The sequence below is a fragment of the Hypanus sabinus genome, chromosome 17, assembly GCF_030144855.1.
Source record: "Hypanus sabinus isolate sHypSab1 chromosome 17, sHypSab1.hap1, whole genome shotgun sequence".
Taxonomy (NCBI): domain Eukaryota; kingdom Metazoa; phylum Chordata; class Chondrichthyes; order Myliobatiformes; family Dasyatidae; genus Hypanus; species Hypanus sabinus.
In genome coordinates, this window is record NC_082722.1 from 6,064,164 (window position 1) to 6,086,258 (window position 22,095).

At 44.1% G+C, this 22,095-nt stretch overlaps 1 protein-coding gene across 2 annotated transcripts in view; it reads right to left on the reverse strand.

The window, feature by feature from the left end:
• Nucleotides 1-277: 277 nt before the first annotated feature.
• The window catches only part of st3gal2 (ST3 beta-galactoside alpha-2,3-sialyltransferase 2), a 285,788-nt gene continuing 263,970 nt past the window's right edge, over nucleotides 278-22,095 (reverse strand). For both annotated transcript variants that reach the window (XM_059992501.1, XM_059992502.1), the window contains exons 5-7: nucleotides 13,380-13,425; nucleotides 9,615-9,734; nucleotides 278-2,541 (exon numbers count right to left, since the gene is read on the reverse strand). In XM_059992501.1, coding sequence (XP_059848484.1) covers nucleotides 2,368-2,541; nucleotides 9,615-9,734; nucleotides 13,380-13,425 — 340 coding nt within the window. In that variant the 3' untranslated portion in view covers nucleotides 278-2,367. The remainder of the gene's footprint in view (nucleotides 2,542-9,614; nucleotides 9,735-13,379; nucleotides 13,426-22,095) is intronic.

Below are 22,095 nucleotides of genomic sequence, written 5' to 3' on the forward strand. Positions count from 1 at the left end.
CAGCTGCCTTGATCAGCACTGACATTTATCCGGTAGCTAACCTAAATCCAAGCAGTTACCTCTCTTGCTCATTAAACTACAAGAGCAAATACTAAATATTCAGCAGCTGTAGAAGATCTTTCTGAAATCTGATGCTCAGAGGGAAGAGGGTGGCTCACCATCTCTGGAAGGAGTTTGAGAATAGTCTGTGCTAGATTGTATCAGTGGTTTGGATTCCGGGTTCTCTCTGTGCTCATCAGGACATGGAGCAAAAAGTAACAAGAGAAGCAAAAGACACTTTACTTTTGAAGACCATTTCCTCCTTCAAAATGCCAGCTGCGGAGGAATGGATTCCTTTTTATTTTCTTTAATGGGAAAGGAATGCAGATAACAAATATAAAAACCTCAATGTAATTCCTAACAATTTCTTTAATATGTATTACTTCTAATAAACAAAAGTCGTACAATACTGTTAACCATGCCTTGACGGCGATGTTGTGGTTCTTGCAAGTTTACATCAGGGACAGACAAGTATCATGTAGCTGGCTATTGGCCTGGAGCCAATGTTACCTCCAGTAACTCCAGTTGCCTCCAGAACCTATCGCCTCTCTCGTCCATCTGTGGTGCTGCAGTTACACTATGTGCTGCTGGGAAAAATGAGGGAGAAGATTCTATGTTTTGTGTTTTTCCGCCTATTTAAGTTGCCAGAGGACTCTCCAGATCACTGTCTGTACGGAGGGGCCACTGCACAGGACCAAAAGAAGCTGCAGAGGGCTGTAAATCTAGTCAGCTCCATCTAAGCTACCAGTCTACAAAGTACCCAGGACACCTTCAGGGAACGGTGTCTCAGAAAGGCAGCGTCCAGCACCCAGTGCATGCCCTTTTCTCACTGTTACCATCAGGTAGGAGGTACAGAAACCTGAAGGAACACACTCAGTGATTCAGGAACAACTTCTTCCCCTCTGCCATCTGATTCCTAAGTGCACATTGAAGGTTTGAACACTACCTCTCTTTTTAAATATATAATTATTTCTGTTTTTTTGCATAATTTTTAATCTACTTATTCAATATATGTATAGTCATTGATTGATGTATTTCTTATTTTTTCTTCTATATTATGTATTGCATTCAGCTGTGCTGCTAAGTTAACACATTTAATGACACATTGGTGGTGATAATAAACCTGATTCTGATTCAGATGCGAAGTTTGCACCCAGAGGGGGCAAGGCCTAATGTTGCTACAATGTCGAGACGGGGGATTTTGTAAGTCTTTAAACTTCATTTAGTTCCAGTGAAACTGTGGACATTGATACAGGGCATGAACTGCTTCTTGAGGTACCCACTGACTTTCCAGCCCTTGGTGGCAAATAGTAGTCAGAAGTACTTGAGATCCTTGCTTAAACTCCTGCCTCCCTCCCCAGTAAGATTCATTGTGATGGTAGGGCATATGCTGTGAATCCTCCAGAGTCAGCAATCCAAGCTCTTATGCCCATATGCAAACCATGATGTAGGGCTGTGGACACCACAGTGAGGAAATCATAACGAATTTTACATTTCTGCTTATGCTTAGAGGCTATAAGGAATTGACATCAGATGGTGTACATAACTCGGAGAAGCAAATTTAAAATGTGTTCCTACTATTTCTGTGCACCAGGGTCTCTCACGCACCCAGTATTCACAATAAAAGCCAGAGAAGTAAATCCATTCACTCCAAAGGAGAATCCTGCATGTCTGCCCTTCTTTCTCGAACATAGACTTGTGAGAGCCATGAAAATCCATATCTTTGTTGCCGTGGGATAATAGTTTCACTGCTGGCTGTACTTGCAAAACTGGCATGTCTGAAAGGCCTGTGTTGCTTTTTTCTCCTATGATGCAAAGTTAAAACTCCTTCAGTCTCCTTGTTACCCACTTGTCACTTTAGAAAGTGACAAATCAGCAACTGTCCAAAGAAAGTGGACTAGAGGCCAACCAAAAACACACAGTTATCCTAAAAGGAGGACCTCCCTGCCCCTCCCTCTCTTCACCTTTGGCTCAGATTCTAGTTGGTTTCAGCCTGATTTGATCCTGCAACTCAAATATTAAAATTGTTTCTTAGTAACTCCTAGATTATCTGACAATAAATTGCACATTGAGTTATCTTGTGCCCACCAGGTTACCAAACAGCCATCTTAAAATTGATCCACAAAATAATGCCATTTCTGCGGGCTAACCTTCAAAAATATTAATAAACTAGCAGCTGCTCTGTTTTCCTTTTTCCAGAGCTCTGCATGGATTTTCAAACATGATTAAAAAATGTTTAATATATATAATTATGGAGTAATCAGTCTCATATCCATTTGGTGAACGTTGTGGTCTCAGAAGATCAAATGCATAATTATCCATTTCCTTTCAGTTTCCTCGGAAAACTTTGATTTTACCAATATTAGCCAACATATTTATTATTTTTGCTTCAAAGTCTGCATCGTGAACTCCAGTTTTCCGGAACTCTCCAGCATACCGGTTGTTCTCCCAGTAGTGATGCCAGTTTCCTCTGCTATCAGCGCCAAATCCATACACGTTGACCTGAGGAGGCAAAGAACATTCGATAAGACAGTGGAAGCACCTCCCCAAAACACTGCTCAATGAGGCGCAATGTGTCTCATCTATCTGGCAGTTTCTTTCAACCACATGTTCTATCACTTGATTACCCATGGGTAAAGTGGTCTCTTTCGTTTGAAAACTGGAGACCTTGTGTTCAGACAGACTTTGCACTCTCCTGGATTGTGGTGCAGTACCACCACTAGGGATCACTGATGTCATGTTACAGAAGTACAATTATTCCAACCATCTGGCTCTGTGCTATGCTGATTCTGGATCAGACCATAAGACATAGGAGCAGAATTTGTGCTTTCAGCCCATCTGGTTTCTCCGCCATTTGATCATGGCTGGCTTACTTTCCCATTCAACCCTATTCCCCTGCCTTCTCCCCGTAACTTTTGATGCCCTTGCTAATCAAGATCCTATCAACCTACACTTTAAACATATTCAATAATTTGACCTCTGCAGCTGTCTGTGGCAATGAATTCCACATATTCATTATCCTCTGGCTAAAGAAATTTCTCCTCATCTCTGTTCTAAATGAATTTTGAATTTTATTTTGAATCTGTGCTCTTTGGTCCTCAATACTCCCACTATTGGAAACATCATTTGTGTGATGTTAACTTGCTCATTCTAGATCGCAGTGTTCCCTGAGGCACCTATAAGGTTAATGGCATCAGTGACATGTTTATATGGGTGGAAGCATCATTCAGAGTGCTGGATCTAGCTTTACACAATTTGCAATATTCCTTTGTGGCTTCCTGCTAGCAGAATCTACTCTGTCAATTTTACACAGGACACACAGGAATGCAAAGTTGTGTTGTACACTTCTGCATGGACTTCAATTGAATCCCCAGCCTGGGTCCCTTGACCCATGGCATTACGAAGGTTGAGAAACTCTGCTCATAAATAGAAGAGATTCTGCGGATGCTGGAAATCCAGAGCCACACACAGAATGGTGGAGGGACTCAGCAAGTTAGGTAGTATCATGTTTTGGGCAGGACTAGAAAGGAAGGGTGAAAAAGCCAGGATAAGGAGGTAGGAGAGGGGAGGAGTACAAGGTTGCAGGTGATATGTGATACCAGGTGAGGGGGAAGGTGATTGGTTGGGGAAGAGGTAAGAAGAGGGAATCTGATAGGAGGAGGAGCTCCAGAGGGTAGACATGGGTAAGTGAGGCAACACTTCGCCAGCATCTGTTGGAGTCAACTGCAGTATCCAGTTCTCCTGGTGCAGTCTCTTCTACAACCAGCGTAGATTGGTGGACCACTTCATTAAGCACCTTCATTCTGTTTTGCCGCAACAGGTGACCATCCATTTCAATTCTATTTCCCATTCTGACATGGCCTTCTCTTTTGCCATGATGAACCACTCTTAGGTTAGAAAAGCAACACCTCACATTCCTCCATAGCCTCCAATCTGACAGGATGAACAAAGATTTCTTTAACCTCCAGTAACTGTTCTCCCCTCCCTCTTCTCTCTTTTTCAATTTCCCATTCTGGCTCCCCTCTTACCCCTTCCCTTCTCCTCATAGCAGCTTTCCCTGTGCCTACACCAAAGACTTCTCTCTCGAAGCTATGTTGTCGCATAGAACTTGCGACCTTCATGAATCCAGAAACTACGAGTTTGTGGTGGTTGAGGTGCCATTTTATTCTTGCATATTTAGCACTGCCATCCTGTGTCAACTTTCTGTCAGTCAGACAAGCTACACATGCAACTGTATTGTTGAAATTGTGCAATTCCACATCAGTAAAAACAGTCTACAAAATACAACAACCCACTTACTGCCTTGTACTTGTTGAGAGAGGGCATTTAATCTGGGCCCTCCCTGCTCAAAACTGCTTGCATTTCCTGGCAATGAATAGAGCTATTATGTTCCAAAATCTGGTACTAACATTGATAATCCAGTAGATGCTGCAAATTTAAGGCTGGAATGACTGCTCGCTGCTCTTCTGACCTGGGAGTCAAGGTCAAGTCAATTACCTTCCAAATACAAAATGGCCTTCCAACTATCAAATCTGTCATTGAGGCCCAAGACCTCTTCCTTTTGTATTTGGTCATGTCGCTGATATTTTTGCAGGATGATGAGAAAGGGCTCACTTGCCTAGTGTTGGCATCATCTTTATATAAAGAGACCCTAACTCCCTGTGAATCATTGAAGAACTAGACAGGATAGAACCTGTGTGATAAGAACCTGATTCCCTGATCTGGATGACAGACATTAGCCATTAACCACGAGCTTTCTGTATTAATACAATGTGTAAAATATAATATAACAAGGTGAATGCACGCAGTCTTTTTCCCAGGGAAAGGGAATCAAAAACTAGAGGGAGAGGGGGCACAGATTTAAAAGGACAACTGCTTCACACACAGGATGGTGCAGATATGCAACAAGCTGCCAGTGAAATCGGTTGTGTCATGAAGGACTGGACTCAGGTGCGGAGGAATAGCAGGATCCCCAGGGAGAGACGGAAACAAGAGGTTAAAGGTCGGAATCAGGGAATCAGAGGAATGACTGAGTGACACCACAAGGTAAATCATCCTCTCCGACACAGTGAGAATACCAGCAGAGCCCCGAAGGACATAATGAGCAACCTCAGGCACTGACTGGGAGTCCTCTTTAAGTCATCAAAGAACGTCAGAAACCTGTGACCACCTCAATCAACTTGACTAGATTAACCACTCCAATCAAGACCCTGACTAGTAAATTCAGGTGCTCATAAGCCCAAGCAGCTCAATGCTCTAAAGTAAACCGCTGGGATCATGACAGATTGAAGTGTGTGGAATACTAAAATTTAAAAGATATTTATGTCCCATAGTCATGGGGAGGTTTCCAATATGCAGGTAGATTGGGAAAATCAATTTGGTGATAGACCCTGCAAGGGGTAATTTGTAGAATTCCTACAAGATGGCTTTACAGAGCAGTTCGTGGCTGAGCCTCCCAGAGGATCAGCTATTCTAGATTGAGTGTTGTGCAATGAACTGGAATTGATTAGAGACCTGAAGGTAAAGGAACACTCAGGGGACAGTGATCAGAATACAATAGAGAGGGAGAAGCTAAAGTCAGATGTGTCAGTATTACAGTGGAGTTAAGGGAATTGCAGAGGCATGAGAGAGAAGCTGACCAAAGTTGATTGGAAGGAGACACTAGCAGGGATGATGTCCGAGCAGCAATGGCTGGAGTTTCTGGAAGTAATTCGGAAGGCGCAGGATAGATACATCCCAAAGCAGAAGAAGTATTCTAAAGGCAGGATGAAGTCAAGCCCAACATAAAAGCCAAAAACAGGAAAATAAAAGAGCAAAAATTAGTGGGAAGTTGGAGAACTATAAGGCTTTTAAAAACCAAAGGAAGGCAACTAAAAAGTCATCAAGAGGGAAAAGTTGAAATAAGCTAGCTAATAATATTAAAGATGATACCAAAAGTTTCTTCAGGTATATCAAGAGTAAAAGAGAGGTGAGAGTGGATATCAGACCCCTGAAAAAAGTAGTTTGCATCAGTCCTCACTGTGGAAGGCACTAGCAGTATGCTGGAGGTGTGGGTGCTTGGGAAACTGAAAGGCCTAAAAGTAGATAATTCACCTGGACCAGATGGCGTACATCCCAGAGTTCTGAAAGAGATGGCTGAAGAGATTATATGGCGGCATTAATAGTTTTCTTTCAAGAATCAGTAGACTCTAGCATGGTCTGAAGGACAGGAAAATTGCAAATGTCAGTCCACTCTTCCAAGAAGGGAGAGAGCCAGAAGAAAAAAAATACAGGCCAGTAAATCTGACCTCAGTGGCTGGGACAGGCCAGTAAATTTGACCTCAGTGGTTGGGACAGGCCAGTAAATCTGACCTCAGTGGTTGGGACAGGCCAGTAAATCTGACCTCAGTGGCTGGGACAGGCCAGTAAATCTGACCTCAGTGGTTGGGACAGGCCAGTAAATCTGACCGCAGTGGCTGGGACAGGCCAGTAAATCTGACCTCAGTGGCTGGGACAGGCCAGTAAATCTGACCTCAGTGATTGGGACAGACCAGTAAATCTGACCTCAGTGGCTGGGACAGGCCAGTAAATCTGACCTCAGTGGTTGGGACAGGCCAGTAAATCTGACCTCAGTGGCTGGGACAGGCCAGTAAATCTGACCTCAGTGGTTGGGACAGGCCAGTAAATCTGACCGCAGTGGCTGGGACAGGCCAGTAAATCTGACCTCAGTGGCTGGGACAGGCCAGTAAATCTGACCTCAGTGATTGGGACAGACCAGTAAATCTGACCTCAGTGGCTGGGACAGGCCAGTAAATCTGACCTCAGTGGTTGGGACAGGCCAGTAAATCTGACCTCAGTGATTGGGACAGACCAGTAAATCTGACCTCAGTGGCTGGGACAGGCCAGTAAATCTGACCTCAGTGATTGGGACAGGCCAGTAAATCTGACCTCAGTGGCTGGGACGGGCCAGTAAATCTGACCTCAGTGGCTGGGACAGGCCAGTAAATCTGACCTTAGTGGTTGGGACAGGCCAGTAAATCTGACCTCAGTGGCTGGGACAGGCCAGTAAATCTGACCTCAGTGATTGGGACAGGCCAGTAAATCTGACCTCAGTGGCTGGGACAGGCCAGTAAATCTGACCTCAGTGGTTGGGACAGGCCAGTAAATCTGACCTCAGTGGTTGGGACAGGCCAGTAAATCTGACCTCAGTGATTGGGACAGACCAGTAAATCTGACCTCAGTGGCTGGGACAGGCCAGTAAATCTGACCTCAGTGGTTGGGACAGGCCAGTAAATCTGACCTCAGAGATTGGGACAGACCAGTAAATCTGACCTCAGTGGCTGGGACAGGCCAGTAAATCTGACCTCAGTGATTGGGACAGAGCAGTAAATCTGACCTCAGTGGCTGGGACAGGCCAGTAAATCTGACCTCAGTGGTTGGGATTGATTGTTAATGATGTGATTCGGGGGTACTTGGAAGCACCTGATAAAATAAATTGAAGTCAGCATGGTTTCCATAAGGGAAAAAGTTGCCTGAAAAATCTGTTGGAATTCTTTGAAGAAATAACTAGCAAGATAGACAAAGGAAAATAGGTGAAATTCTGTCCTTCGATTTTCAGAAGGCCTTTGACAAGATGCTGCACATGAGGCTGCTTAACAAATTAAGAGCCCATAGTATTACAGGAAAGATACTGGCAGGGGTAGAGAATTTGCTAACTGGCAGGAGGCAGAAAGTAGGAATAAAAGAAGCTTTTTCTAGTTGGCTGCCAGTGATGACTGGTGTTCCACAAGGGTCTGTGTTGAGACCATATGTCAATGATTTGGATGACGGAATTGATGGCTGTGTGGCCAAGACTGCAGATGATATAAAGGTAGGTGGAGGGGGAGGCTGCAGAAGGAACTAGACAGTCAGGAGAATGGGCAAAGAAGTGGCACAACAGTCCCTACAGTCTCCAGAGAACGGTGTGAAAAACAAAAAATACCATCCAGCGAGTGACAGTTCTGTGGGTCAGGGGAGAATGGTCATACTGGTTCGGGCTGACAGGAAGGTGACAGCAACTCAAATAGCCAGGTGTTAAAACAGTAGCGTGCTGAAGAGCATCCCTGAATGCGCAATATGTTGAGCCTTGAAGTGATGGGCTACAACAGCAGAGGAGCGCACCAAGTTCCACTCCGCCTCTGGATAAAGAGGTCACTGAGTGTACATGGAGGAGATTACTACAGCTAGGTTAATAATCTCTTACACTGAGGTGAAGGGAACAGTTCCTCTTTATTCTGCACCAACAATACCAATATACGGGTCTATGAGCAGTCTATTAACAGCTGTGCTGTAGCCTTTTAAGGAATTGAAAACAGCTTCAATATCTGGGACAATTCTTTTGGTATTTTTCTGAAAATATATGTTGGCTGCCAGGTCATCCCTGCTCTAATTTCTCAAGGCATTTTTTCCTTCCTCTGTTTTTCCAATGCTGCACAGTGCTTCAATGGGCTTTCCTCCTTGGTTTCAGACACAACGTTTTATGTGCTCTGCCTACTGGTTAAGATGGCGCCTGCGTACAATGCCCCTTTGGTTTCTAGATAGATCATGAAGCCATCTTTTTCACTTCTTTTATGTCTCTCATGTTTGTTTCTTGTCTTCGATGTGATTATGGAACTGTTGGAGCCTGCGTTTTGCTGCTTGGAGATTTTTTGGTTGCTTCAGCACTCTCCAGTCTCTGAGAGGATTCTGGGAGGCAGAAGCAACGTGTGAACCTCATGGTGAGAAGGCTGCAGGATGGAGCGTAAGCCGATGTTTGACTCCATTTCACCGATGAGGGAAACTGAAACATCACGGTGAGTGTGGAAGTCTGGGGATCATTTGGGTGTCCCAGTGCTCTCCAGTCTCCGAGAGGCAGAGACAGTGTACACAAACCTCGTGGTGGGCAGTTTGCAGGATGGAGCGCAAGCCGATGTTTGGCTCCAGTTTGCCAATTAAAGCAACGAGGGAGATATAAGCATCAAAGCGAGTGCCAGCTGCCTGTCATTTGATCACTCTGTACCGGAGAGGGGCAAGTCTGCCTCTGGGCCTGGAGTGTTTTTATGCATTTTTGAGATGGACATTGGGCTATACATTCTTCTTCAGTCTTATAGTTTTTATATTCTGTGTTTTTTTGCCCAATCTTTTTTTTTGTGCAGGGAGGGGAATTTGGGGGGGGGGGGTTAATCCTTTGTGTTGATTTTTTGGTGTGGGAGGAGGAATTTGGGGGTTGATGTGCCTGATCCATTTTTGTTTTCCTTTTGCGGAGAGGTGGAATTAGGAGGTTGATGATCATGTTACTTTTCTTCTCTTTCTTGATTTAATGGCTACCCAGAGAACTACAGAATCTCAGAGTTGTATAGTTTGATAATAAATGAATCTTTGAACCTTTATATCAATATAAACAATTATCTCAGTCTTAGTTTCATCCTTTCGCAGATGTGCTTAGTTGGGCCCCTTTTCACACCTGCTTCAGGCTCAGTGCCATTTCATCACTGCTTTCAGATCGGTGCATAGGACACTTCAGCCCTTGTCCCTTCAAGAGTTGCAAACAATCTCTGCTCCACATGTGAGGCACTTACCTCATCACAGATATGGAGAGCAAAGAACAGGACCAGCATTCCAGTGGACGGATATCTCCCATGATGCTCTGTCCACTTGTCATGGATATACTTGAAGAATGCTGGGTTGTAGATCTGCACCTGAGTGAAGATCAGGGGGTTAGACTATAAACAGCATTAGTAGTGAAGGACGAATTACTTGTCAACTTTCCTTACTGCCTCTTACAGGACCTGAGTTCTGTTGCTGTAATAGTTCTTCAGGTGCTATCGGTTGACTAAGACATTGCTCAAATGGCCACACTTTGTCTGGTTAATTCCTTGTGCTGCTATTGCCCAATAAATAGAACACAGGACAGTACATCACAGGAATAGGCCGCTTGGCCCATGACATTGTGCTGAATTAAATAAGCTAACGATGCCTAATTCCACTAACTGCTTCTGTCTCCATGTGGCCTACATCCACCACTCTCTGCACAAACATGTGTCTAAGAATCTCTTAGATGTCATAAGGCTATAAAAATTAGCACATTCAACCAATCGAGTCTGCTCACCCATTCCATTTTGGCTGAATTATTATCTCTCTCAACCCCATTCTCCTGCCTTCTTCCCGTAACCTTTGACATCCTTATTAATCAAGAACCTGTCAACCTCTGCTTTAAATAAATCCACAGCATCTGTTCGTGGTAACAGATTCCACAGATTCACCACCCTCTGGCTAGAGAAATTCCTCCTCATCTCCGTTCTAAAGGAGATGAGATTCTGAGATTGTGTCCTCTGGCCTACATTTTCCCATCCTTTCCACATCCACTCTATCTAGGCCATTCAATATTTGACAGGTTTCAGTGAGGTTTCCCCCCTCCAATATTCTTCTAAGCTCCAGCGAGTACAGGCCCAGAGCCATCAAACGCTTCATTAACCCCTTCATTTCCGGGATCATCCTTGTGAACTTCCTCTGGACCCTCTCCAATGCCAGCCCATCCTTCTTGGATAAGGAGCCAAACTGCTCAGAATACTCCGAGTGTGGTCTGCCCAGCGCCTTGTAAAGCCTCAGCATCACATTCTTGTTTTTATATTCTAGTCCTCTTGAAAAGACTGTTAACATCACATTTGCCTTCCTCACTACACCTCAACCTGCACGTTAACCTTTAGGGAATCCTGCACAAGTCCATTTGCACCTCTGATTTCTGAATTTGCTCTCCATTTAGAAAATAATGTCACCTTTATTCCTTCTACCAAAGTGCATGACCATACAATCCTTACACTATGTTCCATTTGCCACTTCCCTACTGATCTGTCTGAATCCTTCTGCAGATTCCCTGCTTTCTCCCTGCCCCTCCACCTATCTTTGTATCATCTGTAAACTTAACCAGAAAGCCATCAATTCTATTCTCCAAGTCACTGAGGTATGACATGAAAAGGAGCACTCCCACCCCAGTAACATCCATCCTACTCTGTGTTAAAAACATACTCCACACATTTCCCTTGAATTGCCTCCCTCATACATTTCTTGTCTGTTAGTAATTTCAGCAAGGTCTGAATCTGAAGTATTTGGGCTGTTGACAAATGCTCCACCTGCCATAGCACAGAGCTCCCTAGAGCAGCATGAAGGATGTGCCGTGTACAGCACATAGATCAGGCACCTCACAGTTCCAGCGACCTGGGTTCAATCTGAAGGTGAATGTCCTGCAAGTGATCAGGTGGGTTTACCCTGGATGCTCCAGTATTCTCCCATATCCCAAAGATGGACATGCTGGTAGATTAATGGGCCACTGTAAACTCCCTTCAGGTGCTGGCCTTTCATCAATAGTCATTCTCCATCCTTTCCAGCAGGATTACTGTAAACTCCCTTCAGGTGCTGGCCTTTCAGCAATAGTCATTCTCCATGTTTTCCAGCAGGATTTCTGTAAACTCCCTTCAGGTGCTGGCCTTTCATCAATAGTCATTCTCCATGCTTTCCCGCAGGATTTCTGTAAACTCCCTTCAGGTGCTGGCCTTTCATCAATAGTCATTCTCCATGCTTTCCAGCAGGATTACTGGTTCAGCTGCAGGAGCCGTCTGCATTTTAGGTCCTGCGCACACCACCACAGCATTAACCTTCACCTGCTGAGCTTCACAATGAAGTCAAACAAGAGGCCTTTCAGCCTACCAAGCCCATTGTGCCCGGTTTATTCTCCCCACTAAATCCTCTCCAGATTCTACCAGAGGCATTTTACACTGGTCAATTACCCCACCAACCTGTACGTCTTTGGTTAAATCCTGACCTTTGGTGCTGTCTGTGTGGTGTTTGCACATTCTTCCTACAACTGCATGAGAGTTCTTCAGGTTCCTGATTTCTAGCCACATCCCAAAGCCTTGGGAATTGTACAGCAGTGGCTTCATGAACTATTGCACTGTGCCAACTAAGTAGCTCTCTGCTATGACATTTGGAACATATATCAACAGCCCAAGTATTTATATTTTGGGTTTACTAAAATCACTAACACAGACAAACATGTTTCATATTCATTCGGGAATAGCAGAAAACTATTTTAGAGTGATTGACAAAAATTTGATGTGTGAGGAAGTGAGGAAATGCAAGAGCCTGGGGTTAAGAGCAAGGGCTGAATCTCACCTTGAGACTAACATTGTGTTTTGATCAATTTAATGTCCAGGTATTAAAGTGAAAATTAAACGTACTGATGAGTTTTAACCTGCCACAGGCATGTACTTACAAGCTCAGGAGTGGATCTCCCTCTGCTTGCAGAATGATTCCCTTCACGTTCAGGAACCTGTCTCACTCTTTCAAAGACTGAGGTTAACCAGCTGTCAGCCCCGTTGCCATTGTTTAGTTTCTGCCTAGGTTCCTGAAAGCCCAAATATTCTTCCTGTTGCCCTGAACTTCTGTCCCAGAAATCGGCAAAGCATTTTCTGGTGGTATAAAACCCACAACCACTGACGTTAAGCTGTTACTGATTCAGAGCAAGCAGCCACTGAAAACAGGGCACTGGGTGGTGCACTGGGACAAGCTACTGTCCTTTTGACTCTGTTAGAGGAAGACAATGAAATTCTGTCTGGGAGCCCTGCTGGTCCCGAGCAGAAGGTCCATACCTCGCATTAAATTATTACATGGACCTTATGCTAAGTTGCATACAGTTGGTAGATGAGACCGAACAACAATCAAACGTTTTTATAAATCTCTATATTCCATTATTTGCTTCTTCACCTATGTAAATGCAGAATGTCTTCCAAAATATTGATGCCTACAATTCTTAACACAAGAACTCAAATAATTATTTATTTCGGTTGAAATATAAAGCTCCACAGCATTCTTGCCAGGACCACTAGTCTCAAAAACTGCTGTTTCCCCCCCTAAGCTGCCACCCATCAACCCACCCCACCACTACATCCACATTACCTAGCATCACTGTACGTACATACAATCAGCATATCCATATAACAGTTACTTGCACATTGTGGTTTAGAGAATTGCTTTTATATTTATAGTGTTTTTGTTGTGTTTTTTCTAATGCTGTACTGGATCCAGAGTAACAAATATTTCATTCTCTTTTACACTTCTGTAGTAAGAATGAGATCAAACAATAAATAATCTTGAAACAAACTTGTAAAATCTGAAGAGTATTGCCAAAGCACAAATCAAATTGGAGGAAATCTGGTTTAAATTGTTCCAAGCCTTTTCTGTTGCTGCCAACCATTCAGAGATCATTGGAGTTTTAAGCCCTGCTAAGAGATGCTTCTATCTGTTCCAAACCATCCAATATAAAAGACCGTCAGCAGACCCTGACTCACCTTTTCTTTATCCACCCGTAGAAATTGTTTGACAGGCGCATAGGTGCTGTAAATAAAAGAGATATGGGCAAGTCAAGAGAAGCTGAATCCTGAATCTCTGAAGAGTAGGTTTATTAATTCAAATCTTTGTTATAAGTCTTGGTTTCTGACCTCATTGCCATCTCTCCCTGCAGAATTATCTCCCTCATGTAAGGACTCTGTTGGTCAGGACAATGGCCAGCAGGGATATTCCACCATAGATGGTAGAGTCAAGTCTTGATTTCATGTCAGTTATGTTTTCCTACACTGGGGCTTTAGCATGCACCAGGGATGGAAACTGGGACTTCTTATCTGGAATTCTCATGGCTTTATCCACAAACACACTGTAAGAAGACACTCAACTAACTCCAATATTATTGATCATAGAATGGAAGGCTGGCCACTCCAATTGGACAGGCAGCCTGAGAAAATTAGCCTGGGTCTAGAACAAATGGGTATATAATAATTTTAGTGTGCTTATCCTAAAGGTCCTTGATATGTTCACCATTTTAGTCAGTCTAGATTCTGAGTTAATGTAAAGGTCCTCCTGTAGTCTTGTTGTGTCTAGTTAGAAGAATGCCATTTGCAAAATGCTTCCTCAGCTATCTAGGGTTAGACATTAGGACAGTAAGACATAATGACTTGCTTCTTTGTGATTTTTCCATTCCAGTCGCTGACTCTTGCATGTAACTGTTCCAAGGATGACATCAGCCCTCCAGAAAATGCCATTCCTCTTTTGTGAACACAGATAATTAAATGTTTCTGCAATGCCAGTCCTTGCTCCAATCCCCAAACCATGGACCAGTGAGCCTGATTCACATATTCCCATCTCTCTCTGCTCACTGTGAACATAGGAAGGTCAAGGTAAAGGGATTTTGGCACCAAATGCAACCCTACAAAGGATTGTGATGACCGTTGAGAGGATCATCAGAGTCCCTCTTCCATCCATCAGAGATATTTATAAGTAGCGCTTCCTATGCAGTGCACTTAGCATAATCAATCATCCGTCCCATCCATCAAACAATCTCTTTCATCCCCCACCATTAGGAAGAAGGTACCTTAGCATTAGACAAGAACTGTTAGGATAGGAAACAGCCTCTTCCCCCCGGCTGTGAGACTTCTGAACTCCCTGCCACCACTTAGTATGAAGTGCCACACTGTTTACTTTTTAACTTGTGTCGTATATGCACGTTATTAATTGTTAACTTTATTTGTAGTTATATCACTTCACGTGAGTGACTTATATCTATTCTGTTGTGCACTTTGGTCCAGAGGAACAGTGTTTGTTTGGCAGTGTACATCTGAATGACAATAAACTGAATTTGAACCTGAATGAACAAATATTGAATTTGCAATGAAATATTTTAATACTAATTATATTGTGAGCTCTAAGAAAACTCTTTCCATTTTGTAACCTCTTCACAAAGCACTGAATCTAGGCGAGTTATAAACCCTCTAGTGGTTTACCTACCTGATTATAAATTTATATAATCACAGCCGGTGCATTTTTGCAGGCTGTTTGATTACGGGCCATCACAGTCCAGTTGCATTTGTATGAGGTTCATAATACGGTATGCACTCTCTGTAAAGACGTCCCCAATAATGAACAGTAGCAGAAACCAGACTGACTCATTTCTCCCTCCTGCAGCAACTCATTCATCGTTCAAGTCAAGAAGTGTAGTGTAGCAGCACACTGGAAAATGCATCCACCCAGAGAGAATACACTAAAGTTTTAGACTGAAAGAAGTTACTTTGTCCACATCACTATTATAGAAATCTTCCCCTGGCAATAGCAGCATTGGTAGTTAATGTTAAATGTGGGGAAACTAAACTAAGCAAAACTGTCATACACAACATGAATAACATGTTCATGAAACACCGGCTCTCAGGCAAGAGTAATTTCAGTTTAATAACTACATACACAGAATTGTGTAGAAAACTGCAGCACAGAACTTGGCCAAGCCAGTCAACATATCAGCTCTACACGAGCTCCCTTACTTCATCCCACAACATCATTGTAACCCTCATTTCATCATCAATATTAATCCAGTTTCCCAACCCCTCACACAATAACTGTTGCTTCAAGCCCTCCCCCTTATACCAAATTCTGATGTTTGGGCACGAGGCGAGGTTGTCATCCACCTTTGGTTTGGGATGGGCGAGGAAGGCCTATCACTGAAGACATATGGGCTTATATGAGAAGGGAGCTGAAAAGGGCTTATGAATCAGCTGAGGTTACGGCTGCCAAGCAAAATCAAGGAGATAACAGGAGGTCTGATCAAAAGATGAGGTTCTCCCAACTCCTGCCGGGAGAGCGAGTCCTCAGAAGGAATTTGGGGCTACCTGGGAAGCACAAGGTGCTTGACTGCTGGGTGGCTACGTCCTGTGTAGTGGAGAGTCAGATGACAAATGTACCAGTTTTCTGTGTGAAACCAGAGGATGGGAATGGGCCTGTCAAGATTTCCCATTAGAACCAATTTCTGCTTCTGGAACAAGAGGTGCAGTTGACCCAGAGCCTGACCTGGGGCCTACACCTAGAAAGAGGAGTCTGTGGTGACACAGAGTGACTGAAGGACCAACAGCAGGAAAGATTAGACCAGCCCCGCTCTTGAATGGGATTCGGACTCAGATGATGAGGAAATGGAGTGTGGAACATGCTGCCCTTTGCTAACTTCCCACTGACTGAGGAAGAGACTCCCAACCCTTCTCGTGCTGAGTTGGGTGAAATCGGGGGGACTGTCTATAGACAGCCTGGGTTTCAGCGGGACCATGGAGGGGGTGAAGCAGGGCCCAGCCAAGTGGCAGGTGGGCACGAGGGATCGACCGGGGAAGGCCTCGCCATGTAGACCAGATGTATCCTAAGGAATGTCTGAACCTGAAGAGGTAGATGACAGGGTAAGGAGGTCTCAAAGAATCAGGAGACCACCGGACAGGCTGGCCTATGTAGCACAGGGCGAAGAGAGTGTGGCCCCTACCGCTGTGGGGAGCTATGTCACTGCCTTTTACACCCGGGTTGGACTTTGTGCTTTGCATGAAGGGTTGGCATATTATCTCAATGTCATGAGGACATGACTAAGTTTGTGGGGGACAGTGTAACACCCTTGGACAGGTGTCACTGCTAACGCAATGGTCTCTCTGTAGGAGCGGTGTCTGGGTTACGGTTAGAGGAGGTGTCACCGCTAACGTAATGGTCTGTCTGTAGGAGCGGTGTCTGGGTTACGGTTAGAGGAGGTGTCACCGCTAACGTAATGGTCTCTCTGTAGGAGCGGTGTCTGGGTTACAGTTAGAGGAGGCGTCACCGTTAACGTAATGGTCTCTCTGTAGGGGCGGTGTCTGGGTTACGGTTAGAGGAGGTGTCACCGCTAACGTAATGGTCTCTCTGTAGGAGCGGTGTCTGGGTTACGGTTAGAGGAGGTGTCACCGCTAACGTAATGGTCTCTCTGTAGGAGCGGTGTCTGGGTTACGGTTAGAGGAGGCGTCACCGTTAACGTAATGGTCTCTCTGTAGGGGCGGTGTCTGGGTTACGGTTAGAGGAGGCGTCACCGCTAGCGTAATGGTCTGTCTGTAGGAGCGGTGTCTGGGTTACGGTTAGAGGAGGTGTCACCGCTAACGTAATGGTCTCTCTGTAGGGGCGGTGTCTGGGTTACAGTTAGAGGAGGCGTCACCGTTAACGTAATGGTCTCTCTGTCGGAGCGGTGTCTGGGTTACGGTTAGAGGAGGTGTCACCGCTAACGTAATGGTCTCTCTGTAGGAGCGGTGTCTGGGTTACGGTTAGAGGAGGCGTCACCGCTAACGTAACGGTCTCTCTGTAGGAGCGGTGTCTGGGTTACGGTTAGAGGAGGCGTCACCGCTAACGTAACGGTCTCTCTGTAGGAGCGGTGTCTGGGTTACGGTTAGAGGAGGTGTCACCGCTAACGTAATGGTCTCTCTGCAGGGGCGGTGTCTGGGTTACGGTTAGAGGAGGTGTCACCGCTAACGTAATGGTCTCTCTGTAGGAGCGGTGTCTGGGTTACGGTGAGAGGAGGTGTCACCGCTAACGTAATGGTCTCTCTGTAGGAGCGGTGTCTGGGTTACGGTGAGAGGAGGTGTCACCGCTAACGTAATGGTCTCTCTGTAGGAGCGGTGTCTGGGTTATGGTTAGAGGAGGCGTCACCGTTAACGTAATGGTCTGTCTGTAGGAGCGGTGTCTGGGTTACGGTTAGAGGAGGTGTCACCGCTAACGTAATGGTCTCTCTGTAGGAGCGGTGTCTGGGTTACGGTTAGTGGAGGTGTCACCGCTAACGTAATGGTCTCTCTGTAGGAGCGGTGTCTGGGTTACGGTTAGAGGAGGTGTCACCGCTAACGTAATGGTCTCTCTGTAGGAGCGGTGTCTGGGTTACGGTTAGAGGAGGTGTCACCGCTAACGTAATGGTCTCTCTATAGGAGCGGTGTCTGGGTTACGGTTAGAGGAGGCGTCACCGCTAACGTAATGGTCTCTCTGTAGGAGCGGTGTCTGGGTTACGGTTAGAGGAGGCGTCACCGCTAACGTAATGGTCTCTCTGTAGGAGCGGTGTCTGGGTTACGGTTAGAGGAGGCGTCACCGCTAACGTAATGGTCTCTCTGTAGGAGCGGTGTCTGGGTTACGGTTAGAGGAGGTGTCACCGCTAACGTAATGGTCTCTCTGTAGGAGCGGTGTCTGGGTTACGGTTAGAGGAGGTGTCACCGCTAACGTAATGGTCTCTCTGTCGGAGCGGTGTCTGGGTTACGGTTAGAGGAGGCGTCACCGCTAACGTAGGAGCGGTGTCTGGGTTACGGTTAGAGATAACGGGTGCTTTGGAATGTGTGCTGTCCAATGAAGGAGTGTGTTTTCGTGCTGAGTGTCTGACACCGGGGTGAGCTGGGCCTTTTGTTCGGCGGGAGACGAATGGAGAAGACGCCGAAGAGAAGAGATCGTAGGACGACCCAGAGCGGGGTCATGACCCAATGAAGCTCAGGGAGATCAAAGGAGGATCGGCGAAGGGGAAACCCTGAGCTCCAACTTGTGCACGTTAGACTGTTTCATTAAAATGGAACATTTTCTTTGCTTTTTCTTTACTAACCCTGTAGTCAAATTAAGAATCATAGAGCTAAATTGTTTTAGCTAAATTGTATGAGGTGTACTGTCTGTTATTTCGTGGTCTTTACTTGTAACAGGGTAACGAATCACGCAGCATCCACACAAACAGGGGTTCTGACGGGCTTCTGCTTCAATCCTCCTTATTTTGCGGGACCAGAGATTGTCTTCCCTAGACTTACGGAGCTGACGGAACCGGAGTGTTTCACGTGTGAGCAGGAGGCACGAAGGCCAGTGAGTTGGCAAACCCGGAGTATGAGTCTGAAGCTCGAAGTCCTGTCATTTGTCAGTCCAACATTGATACTGAAGATTGAAGCACAAAGGCAATTGAGAGTCTGGAAATTGAAACCCGAAGGCTGAAACTTTGAGGCCGGAGGCTTGTCCTGGTGTTGGAGGATTCTCTGTGTGCATGGGTGGGTAGGAGGGAAGAAATGAGCTTGTCTTGCTCTTGTTGTTGTGTTCTGTGTTGTTCTGCTGAGCATTGTGGGTATGCTATGTTGCCTCCAGAACGAGTGGTGACTCTTGTACCCCCAGTACATGTTGTGTTGGTTCTTCATGCACATGACAGATTTCACTGTAAATGAATCTCTCACAGGTCCTACTGTTTCTTTACATAGCTCAATATCAAATTTTATTTGATATTGTTCCTGCAGGAGGTCTTGGGCTGTTAAAGGTGTTTTATAAACGTAGGTTTCCTGTTTGGCGAAGCAAGTTATTTATCTTCTCACTTTTGTTCTGAGACAATGACCAAGTAGTATTTTAACAACACACCTGCCTCTGACCCTTATTCCTTAATGCACTTAGTTATTAAAGATCTAGTTATCTCATAGTTGCTACTCAGCCAGGATTAATTACTTCTTATAGGGGAGAGATCTATCATACTTTGTATATAGTGTTTCCTAACCTCACATCAATAATTTGGTTCAAATGTTAAGATTACGCCTCTCTCTTATAAACTCCACTACCAACAGGACATGGTTCTCTTTATGTATTCTATCAAAACTTTAAGACCTGAACTCAAAGTTAGCCCAGGTCCAAGTCAACACCAGTCCTGATAAACGGCCCTGGCCTGAAATGTCGACTGTTTATTCCTCTCCAGCCTGAAATGCTGGCCTCCTCCAGCATTTTGTGTACATTGCTCAAAATTAGCCCATTGTTATCAGAAGTTCAAGCTCAGTTTATGTAATCTTGCCTTGTATTATAATGCTTGGGAGATGTGAAACAGTTCTGATGAATTTAGACTGCATCCCTTTGAGAGAATTTCTTTAGTTCTGATGATCAAACTGTACACTCGATTCCTTAAGTAGAGGATTACCCACATTTGTAGTGAAACTTACAATCTTTCTCATTAATAATCTCAATTTTCTCTACAGGTTCTTACACTCTGTCCTTGAGATTTCAAATATTTGTTTGATGTTAAAGCAACAGTTCTATCATCTCCTAGTTTCTCTTATCCCTTACATCAGTAGAATTACATTTGTAGTCTTCCAATATTAGAGAAAATTCCTAAATTGGAAGTCTTTGAAAAATAATGGTTTATATACTTGTGGTTTATTCAGTCTATTTCTTTGAAAAAGTTTCTCTGGAAAAAAAACAGGATCAAGGAAATTTGTCAATATTTAGTGAAGTCATCTCTTGTAACAATTTCCATAAGAGACCGAGTTTTTAACCGGGGAAATGAAATTCTGCAACTAGAGAATCGGCCCTTTACAAGGTGAGCATATTAATGAAACTATACCGTATTGTAATTTCTACGCATTCAGTTCTGGGAGCTCCATGGCTCGGCTCAGTTAGCCAAATGTATCATTCATTCCAACTTTTAGGAGAGAGACAATAAACTATGCTTCAATGAAACATGAAATGGTGACTGATTGCCACACTCCTAAAGTAGTTATTGTTTTTTGAGGAATACTTAGATTAATTTCTGTAATGAATTAAGTAACTTTACAATGTTACAAAATATAAAGCGCTCGTTAAAGAAGCTATGAGAAGGTATTGTCATTGTATAAATTCATTACCATTTTCACTATTTAGAACCTCCTCAAATGATTAAATAAAGAAAAAATGATAATTAAATTGTGGCGGGCTGGTGTGATTGCACGGCGACTGCCTCACAAGGTTTGAACTTCATCTTGGGTGCTTTCTAGTGGTGTTTGCAAATTTTCCGTGACCACAAGGATTTCCACTGCGATCTCCAGTACCCTCAAACACCCTGAAGACAGTTGATGAAGATGAATCTACTGTAAACTATCCCTTATTACAAATTAATGGAATCATTAAAGAAAAGTTGATGGATATGTTTGAAATTGATAGATACATTTGAAGTCACAGTGCTCCAGGGAACTGAAGAGAAGGAGGAATGATACTGCTGGCAGCCAACATGGACCTGTTTTGGCCAAATGATTGTCTCCCGCTGTGCAGTATGCCAACTTTCAGACACTTCAGTCACACTGGGTCGATATTATTTCTCTGCCAGAAAGAAAATGTTAAGAAAAGAGTCCTGATGAAGGGTCTTGCCCCTAAATGTTTTCTGTTTATTCATCTCCATAGAAGCTGCCAGACCTGCTGGGTTGTTCCTGTGTGTGTGTTTCTCTGGATTTCCAGCATCTGCAGAATATCCTGTGTTTATATAAAAAATTCTTAGCCTGTTGCCTGGCAGTGAACAATTAACTCAGGCAACTGAGTCGAGTCTTTAATGTTCTTTGTTCTCTGCCAAGCAATACTTCAGGGGAATGTGGTTGGCAGATATAGATTTTCTGTAAACCCTTGCAAGAAGTTTTTCAATATTTCATCACCGCTCCAATGTAAGTGGAAACTGCCAGCCATGAAATAATAGGCAGACAATCTTTTGTGGGGCATTTCCTGCAAACTGTATAATTCATTCGGTTTAGCATCTGATGCGAAAACTAACTTTCCAGGGAAGTAGGATATAAAGGGAAAAGCTGTTAAGTCTGTAAATCTGAATGCAACGAACAGCAGACATGTTCAACACCATAATATAAATTGAAGAATTTAGCTAGACTTATTAGAGATCAGTCTATTGACCATCTTTCAGAAAACATCTTTCTACCTAAGATGGTGTCATTAGGAAGAAAATTTGCATTTAAATAACACTTTCCTCATTCTCCTGACATCTCAAAGGACTGTTTTACAGGAAGAACGTGAATGCTTTGATGAAGGTGCAGAAGAGATGAGTTGTTGCCTAGATTGGAGGGTATAATCTATACGGAAAGGCAGAATAAATCTGCATCATTTTCTTTGGAGCATTTGTCAGGTCACCTCTTTGGAGTAAAAGTATATACAAAAGTATATAAGTGGGTCAGCAGGAGACGCTCATGGAGTGAGCACTGTTTCAGATTCGCTCCATAACCTTTACTTTTTTTAACCTATGATCACCCTTATTTAACTTATTTTTACCTACACCAAAAGATTCTTGCTACTTTCTTGGACTTATCTTTAAGAGTTTATTGTGAATTTTTGAAGAAAGGAATACAGAAATGGCTCTTAGATCTAAAGGGCGAGAACACGGGAAGGATCCTAACGGGAACGGGAAGAAGCAGACCGATCCTAAGGGCACTGAATTGACTTATGAAATGTTATTGGAGG